Genomic DNA, 21,197 nt, shown 5'->3' on the forward strand with positions numbered 1-21,197 from the left:
TGGATATAAATAAATATAAAATATTGTATAAATATTAATTAGAGATGGATGCAGTTTCAGTTTTGTTTTTAGTTTATGATAATAACCCAGTAGAAGACTTGAAATATTGCAGATAAGTCATTTGGGCTACTTTTATGGTGCTTTTCTTGCTTTGTTTACAGCAACAGCACATTTCCATGAGCTATTCCTTTAAGAAGGCAGAGCAGCATTGAGTTTGGTGTCAGTCAGCATCCAGATGCAGGTTTCTGGGCACTCCAGCAGTGAATGATTGAATGCATCTGATCATTAAATGGACGACTCAGGCAGGTGGTCCCGCTTTGGAAAGGACGCGGCTCTCTGCTGGGCTCCTCGGGTTCACAGGCCAAAGTGGCACTGGCCCCTCAAGATGCATGACAGGTTAATCCATCAAAACAGGTCAGGAGTCCTCAAAAACCCCAATAATAACTAAGTAAAAGAGGCAGTTCTCGCCGTGATATCCATAAGAGCTGTGGGTAAAAATAAAGTTGGTGGTGCTGTCAGAACAGCTGAAGGAAAATCCACAGGTCTGTCTTTCAAGAGAACGCCTCACATTTTCCGCTCCTCGACACCGTTGACCTTTGCCTCACGGTGGCGGAATTCCTTGGCTGCAGGAACATCCTTGGAATCGCAGCATGGAATTTGCGAAAGTTGTGACTTCATCTTTCGTAATGAGGTCGAGATCAAAATAAAATGGCAAAACACTATTCAAAATGATTCAGCAAGTACTGTTTGTTTGAATAAAGGAGAATGTGTATTTAAACTAGTCTGGAGTTTACCTCATGCAGGGGTAAACCAGAGCAGATACGCCGTGTTTGAAGTGATGCTATATTTTCCAAGACTTAGCAAAACAAATCAGTGTGGTCGTAGATGGTGTGATAGTGCATAAATGTGCAGTGGAACTAATGGAAATGAGCAGGAGATTATGGAGAGGATTTGTCTGAGGCTAGAGAGTTCCTGAAACATCTGTAGATAGGAATAGTGAAAGGACAAGTTATGGTGGGGAAAAATGACATGAGAATTGGGAAGTGGCACAAAAGGCAAAATCAGGCTTATAGTAGGGCTGAACGATTAATCGAAAAGTAATCAAACCTGAAATTTAGGATCTCTAACTGACGTAATTTTCCCATGTCAATTATTCTATTTTTTTAATATCCTGTTAATACTTTCCACTTAAAAACATGCTGTGTGTGTATTCAGTGCTACACTGTAAAAAAAAAAATCTAATTAACAAAATGTTGGAAGGGCAAAAATATTTAAGTTGAGCTAATTTTATTACTTGGCCTTAGTTGAGAGGACATATTATTTCAAGTCTTCACAAATATATTTGAAAAACATTGAATGAATGGTTATTTTCAAATCCAGTCAACAATTAGCTATGCTAATGTTGACTAAACTAAAAAACATGTGCACGTGCACTATAAAGTTCAGTAAAGGTTGAGCCAACTAAAAAAACAAAACAATCCAGGCAACACTTTGAAATCAGAAATGCACTGAACATAAAACTTTTTTTACAGTGTAGAAGGACGTGTATGACAATTGCGCCCGCGTCTTTTGGAGTCTCGCACGCGAACGCCACGTCTAGATGCTATGTTAAAATAAAATGTTTTAATCTTTAATGGAAAATCATAAGATTATAACATTATATATAAACAAAAATATATTGATATATATCTTAAGAAATTTATATTAATAATATATTATAAAAAGGTGTGTTTTTAAGTGTATATGAATATGTGTGTGTGTGATATTGAAAAAATAATAATTTAATTTGAAATAACTAATATAAAAATGACAAAAAAACCCCACAAATAAACACTTTTCTTTCTAAATGAATGTATACCGCTGGTAATACCGCTACATTTCTGCCAGGTTCCCAAAATACCCCGTTGGCCAGTCTGACAGGGCATTACATCATGAGGGAACCCACCACTACTTGCACTGAAACAAATAAAATTACTCACAGTCACTTTCTTAAATGCTGACAACCTGAAGCTGTCTAGACAGAAGGAAAGAGCAGACGGCCTCATTGCTACCAAATGCATCAAAGCATTCAAATGCTCATTTCCAGCGGCCGGCTCCAAGCCGCAGAGAACTGCCTCCTGACACAAAACAGAAAATGTCGATCTCTAACAGGGGCAAAACAAACTGGAATAATGACACAGGACACGATGTCTTTTCACAGAATGGAAATTATATGCTTGCTGAAAATGCGACATCACCGATCGGCTTCGCTGCCAAAGTGAGTCAGGCCTACAGGCCAATTGGTGTTTGAAGTCAAGCAGAATGGGCTCATGGGAGAAAGTTGCATCCTCCCAGTGTCAGTAAGAGTGATTCAGGTCAGGCTTGCGTGTGTGAGTCAGGATGAGCCGTAATCCATTGTGGCAGAAGACCGAGCCGCTTGATGAAGGTGCAGAATCGCTGCGTTACTGCAGCTTCAGCAACTCATTTTTCTTCTCCTCTACTCTTCTTTCTGCATTTCTCGTTTGGCTCTGGCGCTCAATGCCAGAGTGCAAAGCATCCCACCAGCATGCTGTCACTTGGGAGCACTGAATGGAAGTTGTTTTTGGAGCGGGAACCGCATGCCTCGAAGTGAAACATTCCCCCTCGGCTGCCTGAACGAATCCTGGAAGCACGGGGGAAAATATATATACACGTATTCTCGAAAAGAGTTAAAAAGAAGAGTCTGCTTTCAATCGCAGGATTGTGTCACACTATTTGCCCTTAAACATCTGCGACTCATCTTTCAAGCAACTATTTGGGGCAAGTCTGGCTGGCAGAAAACTGCAAGTTATCACCCTTTTTTTGGTCCTGTACCAGGTCATATTCACCAGCAGTTGGGCACCAATGAGCTTTTTAGGTGGACCAGTCAGCTTTTTAGAGTGAGGTTCTGAGCCCTTCCACATACCAGTTTAGTCTTTTGTTTGCAAGTACTCAACATGGATCAATGTTTACACTTGATAATGGCAAAATGTGCTTTTAAGATGCATTAAAAATCATTAGGAGCTCACAAGCTGCACATAAGCCACTTGGTTGTAAATAAACAACTGAATGAACTGAATAAAAGAATAATAGAATAAATAAAGTTAACCATTAAAATATAAGTAAATAAATAATGTCAGTGACACCAGTGATTTCTCCAGACAAAATAAATAAAAGTAACTGAATGAATAAAAGAATGAGTAAATAAACAAACAGAAAAATACATCAACAACTTGAATAAAACAAATAATAGAAAAAAACAACAATGATTAAAAATAAATACTGAATAAAATAGCTAAATAAAATGAAAAAAATAAATAAATAAATGGACAAAATAAAAGTAAATCAATGAATAAAAGAATAAAAAAAAAACTAAATACTTAAGTAAATAAATAAACTGGATAAAAAATGCACAAATAATTTAACAAATAATAATAAATAAAATAAATACATGAATGAATCATTAAAATTATAAAATAAAACAGAAATATAAATTAATTTGAATAAAAGAATAAATAAAAAAAGTTTAATTAAATAAATAAGCCAAAACCTTAACGAATAATACAATTCACAAAAGAATAAAATAAATGAAAATAAGTAAAACACAAATGATATAATTTAATAAATATAAATATATAAAGAACAAAAGAACAGGCAAATAAAATTAATACATAAATGGATAAGAATAAAATTAAAAGGAATGAATAAAAGAATAAGAAAATAAAACAATAAAAACTAAATGAATAAAAGCATGTAAATAACTGAATAAATGAATGAACAAATGAATAAACAAAATGAGTGGATTAATGACTAAATAAAAAATAAATAAAAATACATGAAAGAATATAAATAAAAGAACAAACAAACAAGTACCTTGAATGAATGAACGAATCAATCAATAAATGAGTCAATAAACATCAGATCGAGTACGCCCAACCTTACTTCGTTTGTTCACCATGAGTGTCCTCCACAGCAGGTTTTGTAATAACGAATGCGCTGCGGTCAAACCCCGCTGGACGACCGTCTGTAACAGCACACTTGGCCGCCCACGAGCAGACAGATCAAGACGAGTCCATCTGCTTTATTTTGCAAACCACTTCTTTGCTTTCATTCAACTTATCTACGGAGACGTCCAGACGGGCTGACACAGCGAGTGTCTAATTGTGATGTCGACATCCAAAGATGTTGCTGTCAACAGATCCCAAACAAACAGCACATTTACAGTGCAGTGATGATTTCGAAATGACTGATACGGTGGCAGCCAAGTTTCCCCATGACAGTTAGTGAAAGCAAACAGCCACCTAAAAGGGACGATTATTAAAAGCAGAGATATTAGACCCAGGCTCTGATAATGCCTTAAACAGCTGAAGGAAGGGTTTCGGATGTGGCGTATCAACTGCAGGGCTTGCGGTCGCAGTCACTGGTCCCTGCACAAGCAGAGAGGGTCTATTAGGAAAGTGTGTTTGATATTTCAGACGTTTATGGATGTGTCTGGTTGACCAGGCTGATCTCTGCGTATGGGAGCAGGGGTGGGCGATACAGCACCTGTACGTCTGTCAGATGGATGGCAGTGAAAGTCCTGAGGGACCACGAGTCCCTTGTTTTTACTAAGAGACTGACTGACCACCAACGCTGACAGACGCAGTCCCAAAAAGTTGGGAAAAAACCTTAAGTGAAGCAGCAACGGATGACAGTATGGCTTTCGTGTGGGTCTGGAAAGTTACTGGATTTAGATGGGCAAAGCAAAGCATCAAAAATAAACCAAAATGACACTACAGCATTTTAGTGCCATGAATGAGAATGAGATTAAAAGCTCGATATTGCCTAAAAGCAGAAATATTTGAGAGAGAAAGAGGAAAAAATTATCCCAATATTACTAGAAAAACCATGATTTTCCGGATCAGTTCTGAATTATTATTAGTATATATATGTATATATGAATTAGCTATATATTATATATGAAGAGATCATTTGCAAAAAACGACAACTCGTCAATTTTTTTCCTCTCCAGAAATCAAGTTTTTTTATATTGCGCATTCCAAGTAATATCAATCAAACTGCAGTTGGGTTGTTTTGATTAAGTAATAACTAAACAAATACAGGCAATTTACAAAATTAAAGTTCATTGAAAGTATGTTTTTTTTTTTTTTTTTTAATACATATGCAGATAACTCCAACAGTCGTTTTTTTGGGAGAGATTTTGTACAAAAAAAAAAAAAAGAAAAAAAAAAGAAAGAAGTGATTTGTTGATTAACATTTGACACAGGAAGCAGGAACATTAAACTGCTGTGAATATACTATTACAGACCTCCATTTTCTTTCTCAATTGTTTACCTTCACCTAAGCCATAAGCAACAGCGTTTACAAGGATACTTGCAGAGACATGCATTGTGACAGTTGCACGTATGTGTCATTTCAGGCACAAATAGATGCGGAAGTGAATAACTCATGCATCTGTGTGGCTCTTACCGTGTCTACAGTGGATGCGAGTGGCGCAGTGCAACCCATTTTAATAAGTGATGCTATCTACACTGGATGCGGCATGACATGACAAATCCCCGACAGTAATGACGTACAGACACAAAGTTTAAATGATTTGCAACGATCGCTTTTTCGCGTCCAGTGTAGACAGATTTTGGGGCCGTTAACATGGCACACCTAAAACACATGGAAAACGCCAGCCGCGCTGCTTTCTCCTTTCCAAAGCACTCGGGAGCTTGTGCTTTCGTGGGGCGTCTGCCATTGCTAAGCAATCGTGATCTGTGCTCTCCATGACGATGCGGAAGTTTCAGCAAAAGATAAGCTAAATGGATTTCCAGCACTTAAAATCGCTTGCAGTAGCTCTGCTGCTAAATTTATTTAAAATGGGTATTTCTGTACACACTGTATAAAAAAATAAAAATAAAAAAAACCAAAGCCAACTTAAAATTAAGGCAACCAGCTTCAGCAGATTTTTGAGTTCTCTCAACTTATTTTTGTAGGAGATTCTCAACTCTTTATTGTATAAACTTAAAACCACAAATTGAGAAAACTCAAAGCTGGTTGCCTTAATTTTAAGTTGGCTCAACTTTTTTTTTTTTTTTTTTTTACAGTGCAACTGTTCTGTCGGTGTCTGTGTGTGAGCAAAGAAAACAATCGGTATAGATATAACGATCAGTAGCCTATACTAAACATTGCACACCTTGCGATGTGACTACTGGAGATGCGCACATCGCGATTTCGATGCTGAAATGATATATCGTGCAGCCCTACAAGGAAGCAATGATGACAGTATGACTTTAGTGTGGGTTTGGAAAGTTACTGGATTTAAATGTGTAAAGCCAAGAATCCTGACTGCAAAAATAACGACAAAAACACAAAATACAATAGCATTTTAGTGCAACGTAAAAAATGTATTATACCAATCAGTGCTTTTTAGAGTTATTAATAGTATTTGGAAACTGTTGATGCTTTCTTAGCTGCCGTTTTCTCACAGCTGACATTTCTATTATGTGTTTATTTTGTTATTGATAGGAAAACACGCATCGCATATTTACATATTCATCAAAATGGGTGGCATCGGGATGTTTGTTAAAGCCCAAAGTATATGCTAGCATATCCGTACAGTCGAACGCGTAGCCTTCCATAGTATATTCCATTTGATGTTGTGCGCAAACGTGGGAGGTCAACACATGCGCTCTTGAAAGCTTCATCCATATCCAGTGTCTGCTCTATTTTTCCCCATAAGTTATGACCGATTACAAATATTTTTGAACTTTTAACCAAAGCTGGGCTATCCCATACCCTCTTGCCCACAAGTGTTGTCTCTTTAATTTAGTTTTCTACTGTGAAAGAGCAGAAACAGCCACCTTGTTGAACAGCTGATTACTGTAAAACAAATGTAATGCTTATGTGCGACCTGCGCGTACGAAGTACACACGGTTAGAAAAATCATGTGGTGAACGTACTATTCTGATGACAAAATTCGCATCATGCGCACTGTAGGCTGTCTCTCGTGTATGTGTAAAAAGAGAAGTATACTTTGGGCTTAACAGTGAACCGCTGCTAAGGTGTTGCAAACTTCTTTTTACCCCTAATCGAAGAACAAAAAGAACTTCACCATGAGTAGATTAATGCATTTAGAGATACTGAAGTGATAGTTAACTCAAAAATGACAATTCTGTTATCATTACTTGTTCCTAACCTGTATGTGTTTTTTCTTCTGTTGAACACAAAAGATGATATTTTGAAGAATGTTGGTAGACAAACAGTTGATGATAGCCATTGACTTCTATAGTATAATTTTCAATGCTATGGAAGTCAATGTCTACAATTAACTGTCTGGTTACAAACTACGCCTGGTTGAACTATCTTAAAGGGTAAAGATTTTGGTAAGCGTGTGGGAGATGCAGATTTGAATCTTGGCCAAACAATACTCAGGGACAGCAAATACATAAATGTTGCAAAAAGCATTTTATGGCTGCTGTGTATAGATCACACTCTCCTTTGCAAACTAGTAGGGCCTTGGTGGTGAAACACCTGAACATTTCTGCTGTTTGCTTTGAGAAGCAATGACTCACCTTCTCAAAACTGGTGCATTTATAACATCAATTAATCTGTAAATTTCTCCAGGGGCAATTTATGAAATCTAGCTTGAAATTTAAAAATGTGGCCATTTCAAATTCAATAACGTGTTTAGGTGGATTAAGTAACTTGATTTATGATTGCATGCTGGCACGGAATATTTTCCAGCAGCAGTGCTGATTTGACGGAGAGCGTTTAACGCGAGGAGACGCTGGTTCTCGATGGGCAGGAGAACTGCTTAAGACGGGATTTATGGAAGCGGTTCCATGGCTTACCCACTCGGCACGGGCCACTGAGCGACAAGCCATTTGCAGACGGAGCAGCCTGCGTCTCCTCCCCACAAATGCAGGTTTGCATTTCCCTCTAATGGGATCATTTATAATCCCAGTAAACTCAAACTCCGCAGTGGAACGCTGCCACATCCACACTTTCCATGAGGTCCATCCAAACAGGGCCATGCGTCTGAAGCAGGAATGCGTGCAGATGTGTTAGCGCACCACATCGCCGTGCGCGCGAATGTGGGTGAGTGGCAGCTGCGAGCAGGCCATTAGGATGCCGCTAACATCCACCGCTAACAGCTCGCTGGAAAAATCAAAATTGGAAAATGATCATGGAATAATATCCAAACCCAAGCATATGAGAAACTGAGCGGGACCCAAAGAGCTCTCCAAAACACAGCACTTTTCAGATTTGCTGCTCACTTCATTTCGAGTTGTAAAAAAAAATATTAAATCGTCAATAAAAGCAAACACTCGAGAAAATAACGACAGAAAAAGATGTGGAACAAGTGAAGTAGTACAAACAGTTATTCAAAATTAAAAAAGAAAAAGTAATAAAGTAAAAAATATGCATAATTCATTATTGCATTGTACAGGCTTAGACTTAAGGGGCCTTTGAGATATACATGCAGAAATGTAAAGATCAAGGTACAATCCCTAAAGAATTAACATGACAAACTTTTATTCTTGTTTCTAGTCCTATAGTAACCCCCAAAATTAATACTGAACAACAAAATTGTTCAACAGCAGGCAAAAAAGTAGCTTAGTCCAGAACAAATATTAAAATAAGAGCTTTGCGAGTCGGTGGACATGTGTAAAATGGACGTGAGGATGGACTGCTCTCAATTTGGTCTTCCGGCCTTCATAATACAATGGAAGAAACCAACTCAGAGTCTCTGTAGTTTTGGCCCGTTTATATGCTTTACGCACTGTAAATGTACCAGAGAGAAAACACGTCATAAAAAAAGAACAGGAGCACTTTAACAACGGAAAAGTCACAATAAGAGCAATGAGAACAAAGGCCTCGGCCAGTCTAATTGCTTTTATTTGTTCCCTTCATATGACTCCGCCTTCTCTTTTGAATAAATTAACTTAAGTCATCGCCGCCGTGACCTCAACAGGTCCCGTATGCGTGTGCGAGCTGGATTACATCTGGCTTAGATTAAGCGGTCTCTGCTGGTCTGAAAGCGATACAGAGGCTCTTTTGGACCCGTCCAGACAAATCCACCCACAAGCTTACGGATCCGAGCAGCCGATCGCAGTACGACGCACCCCGGGTGTTAAACCAAACACCGAAAACCCTGCGGCCTGAGAGGATCGGAGCCTAGAAAATGTTTTTCTGCTGGATTAGATGTCGCAGAGCACTGGAGGAGTTCAGTGGGAGCTAATGGCAGTCAGATGGGATGCCATTTCTCCTCTTTAAGCGGGCCGACGGCGAGATAACGAGCGTTGTCATTCGTTACCCCAGAGGTCAATCTTTATGAGGTAGCGAGATATTCCATCTCTGCTGTGGTCTCGCTCGGCCCTAATGAATGTCGTCACGTTATGACCCGGTTCCTGTAATGACTCGTCCCGGGATATACGGACTGCTGCGGTGAGCTCGTGCTTTAATGACTGAAAGGTCACAGCTGGGGTCTGGAAAGAAATATTACCATGTCATTGCGGTCGTGACTGTGACACTAAAAGACATAAATGCTTCGTTGAATGAGCATCTTTCTCTATAGTGTACAGTGACAAATGCATTTACTTTTCTACTAAATATAAGCCTAAAAAGCGTGCAAACGTGTACAGAGTACAAAAGTGTCTTTAAAAAGCATGTCAAGAAAAACAAATCCCTAAATCTACCAAAATGACAAAGACATTCTCTTTATGTTAATACACAATTTTATGAACTTTCAAGTTAAGAAAAAAAATTAAAAGAAGAGTAATGAAATATCCCTTTAAGGGCAAGTTATTGCAAAACAACCTCATGATGTGATACAAGTCATGATTCAATATTTCGTAATGCATTAGGGGAAAAAACTGAAACAAGATGAGTTTTATTCTCTCTCATGTGGTTTGGCCTTGTTTTCTCTCAAATAATATGAAAAGTTAAATATTAATGCACAAATCAAAAAGTCAATATATACAACTGTCCAAAAGTATGATTCTTAAAAAAATAAATTAATACTTTTAATTAGCAAAGATGAATTTAACTGAATTTAATTTAATCAAAAGTGACGGTAAAGACATTTATAATGCTACAAAAGATTTTATATTAATCTAATTATCTTGAAAAATGGGTTTCAAAAATATTAAGCAGCTCAACTGTTTTCAACGCTGATATTAATAAGAAATGTTTCTTTAGTAGAAAATCAGCCTATTAGAATGATTTCTGAAGGACCATGTGACTCTGAAGACTGGAGTAATAATGCTGAAAATTCAGCTTTGCATCATAGCAATATAGTACATTTTTAAATATACTCAAACAGAAAACAGTTATTTTAAGATGTAATAATATTACACATTACTAGGGATGCACGATATTGGATTTGTGTCGATATGGAGATATTTTTCAACTCATTTTGGCCGATACCGATATATTTATAGAAATTATTAGCAAAATATTTAACATTTTGGTTAGTTTTAAAAAGAACTTATTTATTAGAATTAAATAAAAAATAATGAAGGTTTTTTAACAGTACATTGAAGCTTTGAAAATAACTATAAATAAACTATCAATAGCTGCATTTTTTTCCCCCAGAAAGATTTTATTTTAGGATTTAACATTTGCAGATGGTCTAAAACAAAAGAGCTGTAAAATTTCTGAAACTTTTTATAGCTCATGATTTGTTTAAAAAAAATGAAACATATTACACATTAATGCATAAGTCCGTATATAAAAAATTATTTAATTTACAAGTGTCATGTTAGTGATTTTTTTCATGTAAGCTATAGCTTCTGACAATTAAATCAAAACATATTCATTATGACATCAATTACTACTTTATTTAATCAGAAACACAGTCTTAATGTTATTTATGTAGGCTATTTTACTTTGAATTTAACTAGAAGTAGGCCAACAGCGCCCCCTACAGATTAAAACTCCTTACCGAACGGGCGTTAGGACCTGGGGGAGGCTGTCACTGCCGCCGCTGCACGTGCGATCACTGTATATCACACACCGAACACGTCATTCTGTACGTGCTTTCACAGATTAAATGCAGCGATCCAAAACAGTCGATCTAATCGTCATCCAGACAAAACTTTGCTTCAAGAATGAGCCACACTGCTGACGTGATCTAATCACTAGCACACCCAGAGCACATGTGAGTTAATGTATTCCTCTTATCGGCAAGACATATCGGTATAATTTTTCATATCAGGCCGATGTCGATATTTACATTTAAAGCCATTATCGCCCGATTCCGATATCAGTCCGATAATATCGTGCATCCTTAATTATTACAGATTTTACTGTATTTCTAAAATAAATGCAGCCTTGGTGAGTATAAGAGACACCTTTTAAAAACATTTTTAAACAATCTTGTTGACTCCAATACTGTAGAGAGAACAATACTGTAATGTTCTAAAATATATATAAAATTGTGAAATAAAACTGATCAATAGAGCACTGGGATTTTAGTGAATCTTTTAATTTAGATGGTTGATTTTAAATTATACTCACTGATTCAACTCACCCTTCACAAATATGTTCAGAAGAGCCACTATCAATACATTTTCATATAGTTGTATTGTTACGATTCCAATTTTTGACTCAAACTAATTTCTAAAGTTATTTACAAATTCCAAGCAAATCAGTTCAAACCAAATGATATGATTCAAAAGAATGATTAATTCACAACAGAAGCAAGCACAACAATATCTGAGACTTCAAAACAATGACGCTTTCATAGCGAAGCGTTTGCTCGCCTCTTCATGAAGACATCTTTGCAGAAGTGCAACTGATACTTTTTAGTTTGGGGAGTGAATATTTCTGACTAGTGACTGTTAAAGCCATTCAACTTCAAAATTGGTTTCAAGAGGAAAAAAAATATTCCAATTGCCCTAAAAAACAGAAAAGAGGAGGAAAAGTCCATTCTGAACAGGATAATCGTACAAGATTCGACATGCGGAAAAAATTATTTCAATACAATTGTGTTAAAAACTCAACTAGTGATTTACTGCTGCTAGTTAAACCAGGTCAAAATTCCCTTTTACAAGAATAAAATTAAAGAGTGCTCTCCCACTCAGAGGAATATAAATCTCTTTGCTCGCAGCAGCCATTAACAAAACCATTTTCATTAATGAAAACATGAAACACAAAGGCTTCATGCCTCAAAAGACTGGGAACGTTTCCATCTTAAATTTAAGGAGAAAGCAAGTTTCAGGTGTTAAGTGTTACGTTCCTGTTCTTCATGACGATGGGCTTCAAATGACCGTTCGGGGAACGAATTAATGAATAAATTCCCCTTAAAAAGGAAAAGACTGTATAGTCTAGCTCAAAAAGTACATATCGCTACTATTAACAACAAATAACGAATTAAAAAGGAGGCCAAAAAGTATGGAAGCGAGTGTTTGAGTGAATCCACCTCTCCTGTGGTTCTGACCACGAGCAAACGCCGGAAATCAGATATCCCGTCTGGCCTTTAACTCTCATCGCTTATTAATGAGGCTGCGGTTCAATGAGACCAAACATGAGACGGCATTAATATGGATTTACCACGTCCTCAAAACATCTTTTTCATCATCTCCATCAAGCAGTCATTCGCAGAGAAATGGTACGAAAACCACATCGTTACGCCGCCAGACTAGTCTTGAGCTAATGTCTAAAATATGAAATCTAGAGAAAATGAAGGGGGAAAAATGACAAGCCACCATTCATATCTTCATATTTTCCAGAGGGTAAACAGGAGTTGAAATTATAATGACATCAAGGAGTACACTTATAATCCATCAAATGGTTGCGTTGTATGGAAACGCATTTTGTTTTTTACCTTCTGCCACTTTATTCACCTATACAACAGAAATAAAACAGGACGAGAAAAGACCTCAACTTGGAGAAATAGCATGCCGATCTTGTGCAATTTTCCCTCTACGAAACCTATAAGGATGGTAAAGTAAAGTTGATATGTTTTGGGAACTATATTTTTAATGACTTGCAGCTATAAAGTTACAAAAGCGTGACAGAACATATAAGTTCAGACAACCTTTTCAAACTTCCATAGTTAAGCTAAGCAAGACCATATAACTTTCCTCAAAGTTATTCTTAAAAAGATCCAATATATCCTTTTCTCAAAAACACAACATGACCAAAATCTGTTTCTCAGAGGGATTATCTTCATTTCATCATAAATTGGTGATTGGTGGTAATGACTAAGAGAAGAACAGGTGCTACGGTCTGAGTTATGGTCCCGTTGGATGATGTTATATTGCCATTTCCCTCCCGTGACTAAACCGGTCCAGCCAGACAAAACGACAATGTAAGATAACCCGCTCATCTTCAGACAACATAGCTCATCAAGCTACCGGACAGTCACTGACTCAGAGTGGAAGACAAACCACGGGAGTGCTGACTCACTGCAAAAGACCGGCCCTGAGAAGGTCCGACTCTGACACATGGGGTCTCCGTAAAACCACCACTGAGGTAAGGTAATGGTTACAGAGTTCAGGGGAGGAGGGCAGAATGGGTGAAAGAGTGTAAAAGTCCCTCTAGGATGCAGTATAACTGTAATGAAGGGTGAAAGGAAGAGGCAGCAGGAAAAAGATAGAAGAGCAAATGTGTCAAAAGGAAAGACAGCAAGCAAACAATGTGGCAAGAATGAAAGCATAAAAGTAGGAATGATTTTAAAGAAAGAAATATGAACAAAAGCAAAAAAAAGCAGCAAGAAAGAATGATTTCAAATCAGTAAAAGTAGAAAGAAGAAAAATATAAAAGGAAAAAAGGGTAATGGCAATTTTAAATCAGTAAGGAAGGAAGGAAGGAAGGGAGAAAAAGAAAGAAAGAATCAAGTAAGCAAAGAAATGACAATCTTCAAGCAAGAAAGTGAGCAAGCAGGGGGAAAATATGACAAAATATTGTTGTCAGATAGGAAGCAAGCAAATGAGTATGAAAGCAGGAAAGCAAGAAACAATTTCAAACCACTAAAGCAAGCAAGCAAGCAAGAAGAAAAAAAAAAAAGAAAGGCCATTATTAACTGGGAGTTAAAAAAGCTGAAGTTGATAGCTGTATAGAACCACTTTGCTCCCTGCCTGAGCTGCCAGCTGGGGTATTTGCATAAGCAGTAAAAGAGAGGGATGAAGGACAGAGGGAGAGAGAGAGAGAGGGAGGAATCATACCAGACACTCCCACAACCTATAAAGCATACTGAAACACTCAGTGAAACCACACGTGGGTCTCTGCTCAGGGGGGAGAGCCAGTGCTGCACAGGGACAGAGAGCCGGAGAAGGAGTGTGCATGTGTGTTTGAGGAAGCAAGACGTGGATTTCAGCTCAGATGGGATGTAAGTGAGGACAAACAACAAGTTCAACCCTTCAGGATCAATTCTCCAAGTCTTGACGGCAAAGAAAAACTAATTTCAAAGGGTCCGTAGTGCCAAAGCAATGTAATACCAGAGCGCAACTACTAGAGGACTATTCAAAGAGCAAACAAGTGCAGGATTGCTTCTGAAGCTAAGAGATCCATGCATTACGAACTCTAGAGTATTGCAAGCAACATTTGAGATCCGTGTGGAGAAGTTCGGAGGTTTCAGAGATGTCTTTCGCGATGGTACGACCGGCTCCCAGCCGATACCTATATTCGGAGATCTCAATGATGTCAGAGGACGATGAAAATGGCAGCGAGAGCTCAGGCTCGGATGACCGCTCTTTTCGCTTGGACACCTCAGGGTACGAACTTAAAGTTGGAAGAAAGCGGAAACCTGGTGTAGGAGTTTCAGGACGGCTGATAGGGTCGCCATCCAACTGCACGGGCACAATGGGTCCACTGCCAGAGGGCCGTCAACGCAATACAGCCAACGCACGGGAGCGGGATCGCACCAACAGCGTCAACACGGCCTTCACCGCGTTGAGGACTCTCATCCCCACGGAGCCTGCCGACCGGAAGCTGTCCAAGATCGAGACCTTGCGGTTGGCGTCCAGTTACATCTCCCACCTGGGAAATGTGCTCCTGGTGGGCGAAGCTTGCGGGGATGGACAGCCGTGCCACAGCGGAGGGCCCTCAACTTCAAACTACTACCACCACCATGGCTCGCCAAACCGGGACTCTGAGAACTCGCAGCCCAAACAGATCTGCACATTTTGCCTCAGCAACCAGAGGAAACTGGTGAGTGAGACGCATGCAGGTGTTTGCTGTTAAGGTTGTGCAATGATCTGGACGTGTTCAAGTCCACAAACAAGCTGAAGAAATACAGACAGAGGTGTGAAATACAGCTGAACCTTGGGGAGGGATAAAAGCGGGTCTGAATCATTCTCTGCTAGTAAGGTCACTGAGGGCATTGACTTGAGGCAAAGTCAGGATACAGTTGGGTTGTATTTAATATTATCAAAATAAACTTGTAGATTACCTTTCAAACAAGTAGTTGCAAGGGTTTGTTTCCTTCCTACAAAGCATTTCTGTAAATCTTGTCACAACAAAGCAGTTTATACACTCTTAAAAATAAAGGTGCCAAGCGATGCCATAGAAGAACCATTTTTGGTTCCACAAAGAACAATTCATCTCTTTCTTACCTTTTAATAATCTGAAGACCCTTCTTTTGCCACAAAGAACATTGTGAAACAGAAAGGTTCTTCAGATATTAAAGATTCTTTATAGAACCATTTAGACAAAAAAGGTTCTTCTATGGCATCGTGACGCACCTTTATTTTTCAGATCTAACTTCTAGATGTGGCACTGCAAAAACTTATAACTCAACAGAAAGCTGATAAGGCATAATTTTGTACATGCTTTCCGAGGCATGATCAACTAGTGGTTTCAGATAGTTTGCTCTACACCGGCCAACTACGTCTTTTAGTGAATCTGCGTCATAATTCTCAGCCTCCCCGAGATAACCTTGGTCACTGAAAACAGTCCTCGGCGCTCTGAAGCCGAGTTATGACTTCATCCACATGTCCTTTTCCATCAAGGGCGATATCTCTGTTACAGAGTGCTCTGCTACCATGACCTCATAGACAGATGCAGTGAAAGATCGGATTAAATGTAGCCCAACAGAAAATATCCAATCAACAAAGAGACTGTCAGGTAATATACAAACACATCATCCATCTCTTCCCCCAGCGAGCGTGACTGCACTGACCTTGGCCCATGGAGCCAACACCGCAGCACATTAAAAATAAAACTCACGCTCTGGCTGTGAGGACTACAATGACACCAAAACCAAAAACAGGGGGAAAACTGTAATTTAAACTTGCGTGGCGAAGAACTGTCAGAGGTTGAAATATAACACACGCTCAAGACAATTACACTCCGCCATGACACAAGAGCATTTTTGGTCAGGGTATTTCACCACCGCAACGTGTGTTTAATCCTCAAAAACCTGAAGTGCTTCCAGAAGCCATTGAGCTAAATTTACTTTTCTGGATCTTTCAAAGTAAAGTCTGTAGTGAAGGAAATAAACAATAAAAGATAGCAACTGATTCTGCTGTGGATACTCTGCACCGCACGGGTGAATTACGACAAACCTAGTTTGGGCCATTTATGACAAATGAGCAAATGGGAAGCATAAATATGCAAATGTAAATGGTCCGTGATCTATATATCAGGCCATGAGAAACAAGGGAACATCTGCTGCTGGGTATTTTCCCCCAAGTAGCCGTGCACCAACCTCAGCGTTTCACTTTCACACCCTGTGTTGTTCTTATTTGCTTCCTCTTTGCCCAATTAATATCCTTGTCAAGCATGACATGCAACCTGCTCAGACCTTCGTAAATCTTTCAAAGGAGGATTTTCACAGAACTCTGAAAGAAACACAGCGGTCTTTGCACTTTAAGCTGAGAGCATTAAGGCTATTAAATTAAGATTTCAATGGATTTATCTTGTAGCAAGAAAAACACAAAGTACAAAAAAGTGAGGAACATTTCTCGTAAATCCCCAAAATTGATTAGCAGACCATTTTGTATAAGTCAAACTGATCTAATCAGCTGCTATTTAATCATTTTCTGCAACAAAATATCTGAGGTTTAATGAAATATCAACAGGTCTGTGTGTGTAAGTCATGTACTCAGCTAAATTGTCTAAACATTATTAATAAATTCAACATTGGCCACGGTTGCTCTCTAAATACTGATCAAGCACAAATTAGCAACTCATTGAGCATCTATACGTTAATTCCTAGACGTTCGATATTGCACAAGCCATACTGTATATAAAAGACTGAAACAAATGTACATAATAAATAAGAGCTCCTTATAACTCATTTATAATTGGCAACGTAAAGGTTTTATTTGCTAAACTGTGGTTAAACTGTTGTTGAAAATCACATAGAAACCACCCAGAAACCACAGAGTTAGGAACAACAACAGGCCAAAGGCCAACACTCCCATTTCAGGCTGTAACCTTAATCCGTACAAAACGAAATGATAGATCTTTATAAGTCCAATCGAGAATTACGCCCATGACTTCGGGATTCCAGTGGCAGGCAGATATTTGAAACAGACCGGGCCTTGCCTTTGTAGTACGCTTTCAGAAGTGGGTCTGTGTGCTCCAAAACCGCATTCGTCTCTTTTACCCCTACTTAGTGCTCATTACGCCATGAAAGTATCCCTCAGCCAAGACGCATGGCTTTATTGTTTCTAAAGAAAGAGAAAGACAAAATAAAGAACACACACACTAGAGGTATAACTGAATTCAAATGTTCGGGTTTTTGCCAAAGTTAAGCGTCTGTAAGCTGACAAAACAGACAGCTGTGTCGAGATCCTCCAGCGAACGAGCGAAACGGACGTTTAAATCAAACGCAGACAGTCGTGCGGCAGAAAACTGCTACTTTTGCCTGCTAAGATATTCAAGACTCAGATTTGTGTCTATATAAAAATGATCGATTTTACCCTAAACATTTTCCAGCTTTTGATGCATCTGGCGGTTTTATCTGTATTTATTTTCATCTTGGACTGCTTCTTGATATTTGCACACGCACACACTCACTCACTCGGTAACTACTATTTTCTACATCACTATATCCACCATGGCTGTACCACAAATATGACAGTGAGAAATTCCCCCTATTTTTGTGTTTTGACACCATCTTCCTCTGTCCGTTCGGCTAAACCACACTAGTCATTAGTGGCCGACGCTTGGTTTCTTGCAGGTGAGGACATAGGTTTGGATAGATTGCATAACCAGACTGGCTTACTCAGAAAATGCCTTTGAGGCAGATGGGATGTCTTCATCACAGTTATGGCATCTGCTCAGATGGTAACTGAATAAAAAGTAACGTGGGTCATATTTTCTGCATAATTATTGAGACTTCTCTCATTACGAGCATATGGAAGAGTTTAGAGTCTTTTGCTCTAACGGGAGCCCGAACATTTGACACAATATGAAATTATTTGAAGTGTTAGCAGCGCACGTTAAAGAGCCAACATTTTTCCCTCCGTTAACTGCCGTTTCATTCGAATGTATCCTGAAAGATTTGGCCAAAAGCGAGATCTTATAAAACTGCCAAATGTGAATACTTCAATACCTTCTGGAAAGTGAAGCCACGTGAATTAAAGTTGGGCTGGAATTGGGTCATCCTTTACCACAGGTGGGGCGGTATGCTTCATAACCATAAATTAAGGGAAACTACTGTTTTCGCTTGTGGGCAGCAGCAAAAAGGTCTGTGCAAATACTCCCGAACACTTTAAAAACAATCAGAGTGTAAATGGCACAATCAAAGGATGCAAAACTCATATATTGGGATTAGTGCAAACACAAGACTGGTTTTAATAATCTACCTGTCCTGTCACCACCGAGAGGCTAGAGTTACACGTCTAAACGCATGCATGCACACACACACACCGTCTCATTATGATCTTCAGAAAGCTGTCAACGTTAAAACGTCAACCTAAGGTGAAGCCAAATATTTATGTTAAGAGCACCTTGAAGAAGAAAAAAAAAAAAAAAGTAGGTGAACACCAATTTATTGATATAAAGATATTTGAGAATTTGCCGTGATTTGTTTCCTGCCTCAAAGTACTTGGAAATAATGTGTTTATAAAGGACTTCAGACCAAGGGGAGTATACGATCAATCTGGGCATTTGGACACAAGTTCCAGCAATAATAATTTCTTTACAGCGTGTTACACAGGATATGAAAAGCAAATGAAGGCAAAATCCTATTAGTTTGGCCGTAAGTGATCCCTGGAGTCAGAGCGCTAGTGACTTTAAAGTGGCACTGAACTTAAAGGAGGGGCTGGGGGGAAAAAAAATAGGAGTGAGAAAAAAAAAGGAAAGAAAGAAAGGAAAACGTTGAGGGTCAGGGTTATTTTCAAATGGGATTCTGTCAGACTTCATCAGTTAAGGTTGAGTGTTTTGACTAGAAACTCCGCCTACATCAGATGGGGGCCGCAGGAAGGATGGCATTCCATCTGCTCCTGTTCTAAGCAGAGCAAACTGGGAAATGTGAGCCAGGTGTGTGTGTGCGTGCTACCACAAATGCAAAGGTGATAGGAGAAAAACAGCAGGCGTGTTAATGCCAAACCACGAGCCCGCAGGGAGAAGGGCGACATGAACCCTCAAGAGTCAACAACTCCTGAAAAGCTGAAAATCAATAAATATTGAGCATTTCTAAAATTTTGGATAAAAGCATCACAAACAAATAACTTAATGAAATGTATGTGAAAAAATGCATTTGTATTAAAAATAAGAAATGGATATTAATAATTGAAAAAAATACATATGAAAATAAAACATTAAAATATTTGTAAACACTTTTTTTTAAAAAATAAGAAAACATTGTTGAACCTGACATTTTTAATGACTAATCAATTATTTTCTATAATTTCAGAGCAAAGACAGAGAGAGGAAATCGGCCCTGAGGAGTTAAGCAACGACCTGAAAGGATTTACAAAATATCATCATTACCAATGTACAAAAGCTGTTGACTGCAAAACACAATGTTGTGATGTTTATATGCAAATATCAATTCATATTTAATTATTTGTAAATAGCCGTTGGACTGGAGCATTTTATTGGAGAACAAAACAACAATAACATGACTGGAAAAAGACCAGACTGCAGCGCCTTGATTATGCAAGAGCTGAACATCCCGCCACAGACTTCATCCATTTCCACCTTTTCTGTCCATTTCCACATCAAGCTACAGCAAATGTGTATTTTTGACCGCAGGGAGTTGAGGTAAAGCTATTCACCAAAGACTATCTGAATAAGAGGGCTGCATTTACAAGGCTGCAAATGATCACATCACTTCCCCAGGAGACACAACGGAGCCCAGCTTTGCAAATCAAAACAATGAAGAAACATCTTATATCCAAAATCAAAGAGGACCCTGGCAAAGTGCTCATATTGAGGACACAAATGAATGCAAACTGATGTGTGGCACGTTATTTCTTACAAAAACACAAAAGACACTTAGCCTGACTATGAAAACGCAACAAATTCAATAAAATGCAGTATACTGTGTCTAATATGGCAAATTACATATATTCTTCATTGTTTAAATTAAAAATGACTGAACAAACAGAGTGAAAACCATCTGTGTTTCTTTCTAGTATGACTCAACATCATGTCACAAAGACGTTTGATATCTTCATCATCCAACCGTCCTGTAATTTAGCCAAAACCTCAAAACAGCTACAAAAACAGTCCCTCCAGATAAAGATCAACACTTTCATTTTATCATCTCTGTAGATCATCTCTCATCACGCGTCCTTCAAGACTAAATATTTAATTTCACATTCTCTTTCTGTGCTTAATTAGGTTAAGAAATACAAACACATCTAGAGACACTTACATAGTCTTATATTTCACAAACTCAGACATAATACTTCAAGATTTATTCAACGTTATCAACTAAAACTGGCAAGAACAGTTGTTATGATCTATTGCAGCGATTCTCAACATTTCTGCCTCTTGATTTAAAGAGGAATATTTGTACAAGTATTTTATACTCACAATTTCTACCTTATAAAAGACTTGAGCTTTTAAATACAATATATATTCATTATAAAAATGTTCATGAAGTTATAAGATTTTATCAAGACTATGAGAATCCTGGTTGAGGGTGAATTGACAAGAAATATCTGGATTTTTTTGTAGTTTTGTCATGCTTTAAATCTCTCTCACTCTCTCTCTCCAGCTATCCACACACACACACACACACACACACATTTTTGTGTAATTTCTTTGGTCGCAATCAAAAAAGAAAAACTAATCTTCCAAAAAGT

The 21,197-nt window shown here is 38.3% G+C and overlaps 2 protein-coding genes across 2 annotated transcripts in view; one reads left to right on the forward strand and one right to left on the reverse strand.

Annotated features, from left to right (window-relative positions):
- LOC306847646 (ribosome biogenesis protein bop1-like) overlaps nt 1–21,197 on the reverse strand; it is a 91,741-nt gene that overhangs the window by 42,375 nt on the left and 28,169 nt on the right. The window lies entirely within an intron of this gene.
- LOC306847615 (basic helix-loop-helix transcription factor scleraxis-like) lies at nt 14,205–20,485 on the forward strand. Its single transcript, XM_079381661.1, has 2 exons — nt 14,205–15,141; nt 19,799–20,485. Exons 1-2 carry the CDS (start codon nt 14,572–14,574, stop codon nt 19,835–19,837), a joined length of 609 nt encoding a protein of 202 aa, XP_079237787.1. The 5' UTR covers nt 14,205–14,571; the 3' UTR covers nt 19,838–20,485.

This window comes from Barbus barbus (genome assembly GCF_936440315.1).
Source record: "Barbus barbus genome assembly, chromosome: 27".
Lineage (NCBI taxonomy): Eukaryota > Metazoa > Chordata > Actinopteri > Cypriniformes > Cyprinidae > Barbus > Barbus barbus.